General features: G+C 38.8%; 1 protein-coding gene across 3 annotated transcripts in view; it reads left to right on the plus strand.

Annotated features, from left to right (window-relative positions):
• The window catches only part of sptbn2 (spectrin, beta, non-erythrocytic 2), a 48,343-nt gene extending 41,470 nt beyond the window's left edge, over positions 1-6,873 (plus strand). For 2 of the 3 annotated variants that reach the window (XM_029518570.1, XM_029518571.1), the window contains 5 exons: positions 41-116; positions 2,250-2,428; positions 2,612-2,785; positions 2,936-2,978; positions 3,115-6,873. In XM_029518570.1, the coding sequence (XP_029374430.1) occupies positions 41-116; positions 2,250-2,428; positions 2,612-2,785; positions 2,936-2,978; positions 3,115-3,327 (685 nt within the window). In that variant the 3' untranslated portion in view covers positions 3,328-6,873. Of the gene's footprint in view, positions 1-40; positions 117-1,073; positions 1,152-2,249; positions 2,429-2,611; positions 2,786-2,935; positions 2,979-3,114 lie in introns of all 3 variants that reach the window. The other variant, XM_029518569.1, reaches the window with a different exon arrangement.
• The last annotated feature ends 1,657 nt before the right edge of the window (positions 6,874-8,530 follow it).

An 8,530-nucleotide genomic window follows, 5' to 3' on the forward strand; every position in this document is an offset into this window, starting at 1 on the left:
TATTTGTTTCTGGATTAATTTCGCTCCCTCTCAAACACAGAACCAGTTTGGACCAAACCACACTCAATCAGTCAGTGTCAGTGAATGGAGTACACAGTGACAATGACACATCTCAGGTGAGACACATTCCCAAAACACTATTGCAGTGGTTATGCTCTCTTTATGCATTCCAAGTTTCCAATGTACTCCAGCATTTGGTGTCCTGTAGTCTTTCCTATGTTCCTTTGCCCCATAATGATAAAGGTTTTTGGGGATCATTTTTCCCATCCCTCAAGCTGTGTGAAACATTAACAGAAGGAACAGAAAAAATTTGCTTAGTGCAGTGATGTTGCTGTCTACTCAGTATTTTAATCTATATTAACAATTTATCACAAACAATGAATTTCCTGAAAATATATCTCAACTTTGTTTTTGGTTTTAACTGAAACCCAAACTTCTACGTGGGTCAAACATAGTGTAACTGTCTCCAAGTCTGTCTGTTCAAGTCTAATCAGTGCATGCAATGCAATTGAAAGAAATTAGCTTTTATAAATTTAAAGGAAATATTTTTTGTTGTTGAATGAAATGTAACTTTTCTTATCAACCATAGGTATTGTCAATAATTTATTCTAGATACAAGTAGCAAAGTTCATCTTAGCTATTGTTGATGATACATGATATAGAAGAACATATTTCTGAAAAGAATTGGTGCTGTTGCGGAGCAGCAAACACCCACTCATCACCGCACCCTGATTAAATTTCACACAGTACCTTGGACATAGGTTGGGCATTGGGACTGGGGTAGGACAAAGTTCTTCAATGAATATAAGATGATTCAAGTGAAAGTCCTCACTGGGAGATAAAAAGGACATTGTCTCACAGAGGAAGTGATGGTAGTCTACATCGGCCGTTAGGGGAAAGTAGTGGTGAGTCTATTTTTCAGGTCTGCTGTTGATACTCCAAACAAGAATCAAGTAGGGAGTCATTTCTATATGAATTGAACTGAGGTTCTAAAGGCGCAAGCTGCATACTAACGTTTAAATTTATGCTCCAGACAAAAACTTCATAACTATTTTTCATTGCGTTTTTACCAGCAGTCATTATCGCTATCGTTGTCAGTGGGAAAGAAATCAGAGCCTAAACGTGTGTCTAAGCCAAAGCAGCTGGAGCGTGTGAGTACCAAGCCATGGTCAGATTTGTAGCTTCTCTCGCCCCCCCCTTCACAGGCTCCGCTCAGCTCCTGGTCAACTGCAGTGCCTTTTTTTCTCCTATCAGGAAGTCATTGCTTTCTGTTACAGATGCAATCCATTGCTTTATTTATTCATGCAATGTGCAATTTCATTTATGAGCCCCATCGCTACTTAGAGGCATGATGCAGATTCATGAACATATTCTCCTCATGGATCAAATATGCAGTCTGCAGTTGTATACATGCTCATATTGACCAGGACAGGAGTGACTGTCAGTGTGAACCCCAGAACTTTAAATGTGGTGGTAGCTTGTTTCAGTCTTTCCCTATATGTGTACACTTGCTGTGATGTGTGAGTCTTTTGTTGGAGTATATGAAAAGCTCTTTGCAGAAACGGTTTATTGAGGGGGAAAAAAAAAGCCAAACACAAGCTGATAATACTATTTGCAGCTGACACAAATAAACACTTTAAAATGCATCTTATCCATTCATATTTAAAATCTATATGGTATTTATATGGTAAACAACCAGTCATTTGCCCAGCCATTTAATCCAAGAGATTTTGAGGATTTCAAGCTAAGAAAAACGTAACTGTAACTGTGTATATGTCCATGTATGTTTTTTGTCTGTGTATGTGTTATCAGCATCAGTTATCATTTATTCAGTAACAGTTCAGTAAGTTATTGACTGAGGTGGTATAGATTATCTTTGGAATAATATTTTAATGATATAGATGGAATACAATGATATCTTGGGTCGACTTTGATTATTTTTGAACATGCAAACATTGAAAATGTTTTCAATGTTGCATGTTTACCAAATGTGTGGTTGCTTTAACTGTGTTTAAGTGACATGTGCCACTGTATTTGTTCTGTTTAATATGGGTGTACTGTGTTTGAAATAATGTGGGCCTTCTGAACCCCATGCTACGCTGTTACCTCAGGTAATCATGCAGTGTCATCAAAGCAAATGTCATCATGGCTCTTTGTGTTTGGCTGTGGATGGCTGTTCACAGCTTTCACCCAATTGTACCTTTTTGTATCTCCTATCATTCATGTCTAATGTCTGATTTGAACTGCAGGGCTCTGAGTCTGAGTCAGTGAATGGTCCAGGTAGGGACAGTGGGTTGGCATCTTCTCGCCTTGAGCCATCTGCCACATTACCGAGCAGGGGTGGAGCAGAGTCTGAGCCAGAAACTATGGAGGGGATGCTCTGCCGAAAACAGGAGATGGAGTCCCACAGCAAAAAGGCAGCTAGCAGGTGAGTGTTGTTACAAGGGAAGTCCGATGAGTGAACTAAAAAGACCCTGAAGGCCAAACACTAAAGACTGAAAAAAGATTCTGATTTCTGGCGATAGAAGATAAAAAAAAAACTGTATGTACTTTTGTTTTTATGCAAAGCACATGCTGCATATTTCCAAAAAAATTTTTTTTGCTACCATAGATCCTGGCAGAACGTGTACTGTGTCCTAAGAAAAGGAAGTCTTGGTTTCTATAAAGATGGCAAAAGTGCAAGCAGTGGCATTCCATACCATGGAGAGGTACCCATAAGCCTCGGAGAGGCTGTGTGTGAAGTAGCTCACGACTATAAGAAGAGGAAACATGTATTCAAGCTCAGGTGAGAGCTGAAACTTCAGAACGATTCTTGATACTCTCAGCAATCACAATGTGGGTCCATGAAATATGAAGAAGTCAGTGAATAATCAGGTCTCTTAGAATTCATTTCTTCTCTTTGACTAATTGTTCATCACTTCTGCTCTGTCTGGAGGCTCGGGGATGGAAAAGAGTATCTGTTCCAAGCAAAGGATGAGGTAAGATGTGAACAATATAATTGTTCTACAAAAATAAACAATTAAGCAAGAACAATTTTTGCGTCAAACAAAATGCATTTGTGTGCTATGACTTTTTGCCTCAACTAAATTAACTAACAATATCCTTTGTCTAAAGGCTGAAATGAGCTCATGGATCCGGTCCATTCTTGGCTCCATTCCAGCAGGAACAGGCGAATCCCCTGGAGGTCCACGGGCCCTCAGCCGTGCCATGACTATGCCTCCCATCTCCCCGAGCTCAGGTGATACTGGTGGTGTTACCATGCGCAATAAAGAGGGGAAAGAGAAGGATCGTGAAAAGAGATTTAGCTTCTTTGGCAAGAAAAAATAGGAACACTTGTAAAATTCTTAATGGAAACATAATTTGTCAGATTTCAAAGTGAATCCGGCAGAAAGGAAAGAAAGGTCACACACCCTCAGTGCAGGCCCCAAGGAATTTGTCGATCTACTGTATGTGGCATACAGAAAACTTGGTTTCTTATTTTCTCTTGATTTCTATCCTGATTTTATCTGTTACTTACTTTTTCGTTCAGCCAATCCATATTTCACATTCAGCTGCACCCAACTATGAAAGCCCTTATCCAAAGGTGATTTCAGCCAACCAGCAGAGCTTGTTAGCCTGAGTCAGTAACAGGGGTGGTTGTCGTTAGCAGACTTCCAGGCCCAACCTCACCACCAAATCAGCTCTACTTCAGAATGAATATTTTCTCTTCTGTGAGTCTTGATGAGCAGAGCTGCTTTGATGCAGTGTTACAAACAAAAACGCTGGATGGTGGTTATCCACTCAGGTGCACTCTGGTTTTACTTCCACTGCTTTCAAGCTCTCTCTTTGGAAAGCACCACATTTGTCTTTTCTTTTCTTTTTTTTTTCCCCCTACATATCGATGTTATTAACCAGACCAATATTATCGCAATTATTATTTATCTTTTGCTATTGCTGTTTTGAGAAAACAAACTAATTAATTTGGTAGTAGATAATCTTGATTCATGTTGTGCAGAGATAAAATAAATTTGGTTAAACTAGTGGAGAATGTTCGGCTTGCCCTTGTATGTGTTTTTCTCTCTTTCTTTTTTTTTAAGAAATGACATTTAATGGGGTGCTTTGAAAAAAATAAAATAAAGCTCTTTGAATTTTAGCAGTTTGAAGTAAGTGATCACAAGTTTCATTTATATATATATATATATATATATATATAGTGGTTTTGCTTTTTTATTTTAAGTTTGCCTGTATTTGATTACTTCTTTTGAGTGATCTTTTCTGCTTGATTTTCAACTTTTTTCTGTACAAAGCAGAGATGGTTAGTTTTCTAGTGTGTGTGCGTGTGTGTGTGTGTGTGTGTGTGTGTGTGTGTGTGTGAGTTGTGGTGCTGTGGATTTTGCACGTTTATGTTATTCCAAATCAAATGTGGCCAGATGGATTCTGCTTTTCAGTGTGCAAAAACAGGACACAATCTCAAAATAACATTACTGGAATTATTTCATAAAATAAGCGTTTCTTTACTTTGGTTTTTATTATAAATAAGATGACTTTACCAAGGAGGTGGTTTTATTATTTGTGTTTGTCTTCTTTTTCTGTTCTCTTTCCATTTTCTGCTGTGAAGGTATGGGGCAAAATGTAGATATAAAATCTGTAGCACACGAGAAGGACACATAGACAGCTGGCAGGTCCCATGACAGGTGAAGGGAGGGCTGTGGAAGTGAGATTGGATAGGCAGTGAAGAATGTGCTTGATGTGCTGACAGAGAGAGGTGTACTGAGCCTTACTTGAACCCACTACAGATACACTGAACCTTTTTTAGAAAATACTCACCTTCCGTTCAAACTATCTTAAAGGAAGCTTTCTCTCTAAGTAGAAGAATGTTGAAAATATGCCCTGTGGCAATGAGCTAATGTATGTCAGTGGATTATATATGCAGGTACAATGTAATTCAAAAGAGAAAATGGAAAGCTCTGATCACTAGCTGTGCCAGAGAGAGGAGAGAAAAGGCCTTAGTTCTACCTTAGATGAGCTTTGTGCTCTTGCATATGTGGCATGACTTCATGTAGGTTTATACTTGTATGTGTCCAAGCATCTGTTCTGTTCTGTGTTGATGTAAACATTAGAACACTTCATATTCAGGGTTGGAGAGCATATAATTATATGTAATTGGAATCAATAATAATCTAAAACAGATTGCTGAAAGTCCAATATAGTCACTGTAAAAAATTAAATGTTTGTCAGTTTCCTCAAATATTGTTCATGTTTGAAAGGAAAAAGGCATTTTCAGTATAATGTGACATTATAAGCAGTAGCGCAATTTCATAACTATCTTGAGAACATTGGATTGGTAGGTAACTGTTATCATACGCACTTAAATCCAAGTGTTAATTTGCCTTTTGTAACTGCCAAAATGCAACAGAAAGTTACTGAACCAGACATCTGAATTTAAGAAGTTTTAGGGATTATTTTAGGCCACAGATGATCCTTTCTTCTTTGTAATTTATTAAATCTTGAAGGTAACTCTTTAAAGCTGGTATCAGCCTAAATGTGTGGACTGAGCCTTGGAGGCCTGATTAGTTCAAAGGAATGTCACACCAAACTGTTGTGATAACACAGCTGGACTTAACTTGCATTTGGTTGTGGTTTAAACAGGTTGGCCATGTTTTCCAGTCTCAAACGAATGTTAAACCATCACTCAAATCATAGCTTCCAAATCAGAGGAGAGGTGTATCTGAAGACTGGCTTTGAGGTTATTGAACTGGGTTCAGTTAACAGCACATGGTCCAAACTTCATGAAACTTGCCTTGTCTCTGTCCGTGGGACTTTGTATCCCAAGTATGTGACAGAGCTTCTAGTGTCAGACTGAGTAGCCTGAAACTAAAGGCTAACTAATTTAATAACATCATCGGATACATAAGTGAGCCAACGCAGATAGCGTACATTATGCACAATTTCCAATGGAGGTGTCACCCCCAGTGAACGAGCTGTTTTAATGACTATTGTTACCTTTTCTTTGGTCTGAACATCAGGCACAGCATCCAGTTGATGTTAGGGAGTTCAAGTTTAAAGGTCACACTGTATTTTCTTATCAGCTCATTGGAATGTGTGATGATTCAAAATAGTTTGGCCAAATTGGTCATGTGAAGCAAAAATATTTCTCATACTTGACATACTGTACATGAGCTCCCTCTCCCTCACACACTGATACTGTACTGTATATTAAATGCAGAATGACCCTGGCAATCCAGTCTTGTGGAAATATCCTTGGCAGGCTGTGATTTGATGTTGCATATGGCATCCTTTTAAAAGAACATTGTGATATTGGTGAGCTTTGACCAGAACTTGGGAAGTATGTGTGATTGATGTCATGGAGAGGAGTTTTGGTTATGAGAGTACTTGTAATAATGGAGTACTTAATGAAGAAAACTAAACTTTTACTTGTTGAGTATTAGATATGAGAGAAGACAGGCTGGTGACATTTTGAGCTTCCTTTTTTAGAAGAAGGCAGAATGTTTGCTGTCTCGAGGGAGCTTGTATTTTTTCATCCAGTGGTCTGTCCTGCAGCATTTGATAAGCCTGTCTGACTACCTTCATTTCTCATTACTTTTGACAAATGTCTGTTCCTCCCTCTGTAATTCAGAGTTGTTAATACCACTACTATTATTAATTGCTATTATTATCATTATTGCTACTGTTGTTACTATTACTACTACTGTTACTAATGCAACTTATTGCAAAAATTATAACTGCTGTCCATTTTCAGGTACGTGTCTGTAATACCAGACCTTTCCACACGATGTCAGTGTGCTGTGGAGCATTTTCATTACAAATTGAAAATAATGTTTGTTGACTTGTGTATCTACATCTAATAATAGGAATAATAAAACATGGTTTAATCAAAAACAGAATGTTGGGGTTTTTTTTAATAATGAAAATGATTTGGTGCTAGAGAAAAGTTTAATATTTCATGAACCTGTAAAAATGAAGTTATATACATTTGTGTGTATGTGTATATATATGTATATATATATATATATATGGTGTCTCACTGATTACAACGCCAGGAATTTATTTTATTTTCTGAAAAGGTCAGAGGCATCAAGATTTTTAGATCTTTGCATGAGTCAATACACAGTGTTGTTTGGATTCCACATTTCCCAGAATGCATCTCCGAAGCACAGTCATTACACCCTTTCATTATTAATGGCCACTTCTTTCAAACCACGTATTTTACGTAGGATTTCTGTGAAAAGTGCCAGCACTAAACTTCAACCAAAGCCCGAATACATAATTAGGCTGAATACGTCTGATTGTGAAACTGAATGGTGTGTAAAAATGGTGGAGTTCCTCTGTTAAAATATAAGTTAGTTACGATCTTGCCCTGTTCAAGGCCACAACAGCCTTTTTTATGCCATCGATCCAAATTAAATGATCAAATACCTCATCTGAAAAATTGGGCTTGATTTCCCAGGTAGATGCCCTGAGACGTGGAAAATCTATACCAAAGCGCACTGTAACTATCCTGGAGGCTGCTCGTGGAATCTTACAACACCTTTTTTTTCCATTTCCATCAGTACATCTGTTGTTTCAACAGAATTTATAGAACATCTTTGTAATGTCAACAGGTTGAGTTCACAGTGAGCCATAAAGAAATATATTTGATACAATCTAAAATTTGAGTCTATGAAACATTAGAAATATAGCCCTTCAACATGAGCTAAGATGATGTGGGAAAGCAAGCTGCTGCAGTGCTTTATTTAAGAATGAGTTATTAGTGAAATGGGTCATGGATGATTGAGCAACTACTAATATCCATCAGGTTTATGATGCATCAGTGGATGCACCATGGATAAAGAGGATGCCATCTGTAGAGTAGGGTCAACCCTCAGTGAGACAAAAGGAAGAATCAGTGGTTATATCTGTGGTGAAAAGTGGGAGAGGGTGATGACTTAATGTTGGGAAGCCAGTAATGTCTGTAAATATTGGAAAAGCAACGAAAAGCCACTGAAGTTCAGGTAGGTTGTACATGTCAAAGTGTCCCAAGATTTCAAGATTTCCCTGCACAACATGGTCCTGCTGTTGTCGGTGCCTTTGGCAGCGGGCAGAGGTTAAAATGGACTCTCTGACTGGTCAGCCTGTTCAGCAACAAACTGATGCACTGTGTGTTCGGACCCTTTTCTGTCCTTCACAGTTTTAAACTATAGTAGCTGTTGTGTTGGGTTCATCCTTGTGGTGCAGCCTCGGCTGCCCACAACCCTGCTGCTGTTTCACTGGATGTAGGTCCTGACCTCGGCAGAGCAGGGACATCACACACGAGCTGCTGTGTTGGAAACGCTCTGTCAAAAGTTGTTCACATCCTCACACTTGACCATTTTTTCTCATTCACCGCATCAACCTCAGGACAAAACGCGACCTGATAATTACCCCTCCTGACGCGGCTCATCCTCTTGAGGCTGATCGCTTTAAGTAGCAGCTTTGTGCGATGCTACAACACAACCAGCGGGGGGCGCCGCTCATCGAGTCCCTGCTGTCGCTGCCTACGAGTCCTGACGGA

This window comes from Echeneis naucrates, chromosome 14, assembly GCF_900963305.1.
Source record: "Echeneis naucrates chromosome 14, fEcheNa1.1, whole genome shotgun sequence".
Taxonomy (NCBI): domain Eukaryota; kingdom Metazoa; phylum Chordata; class Actinopteri; order Carangiformes; family Echeneidae; genus Echeneis; species Echeneis naucrates.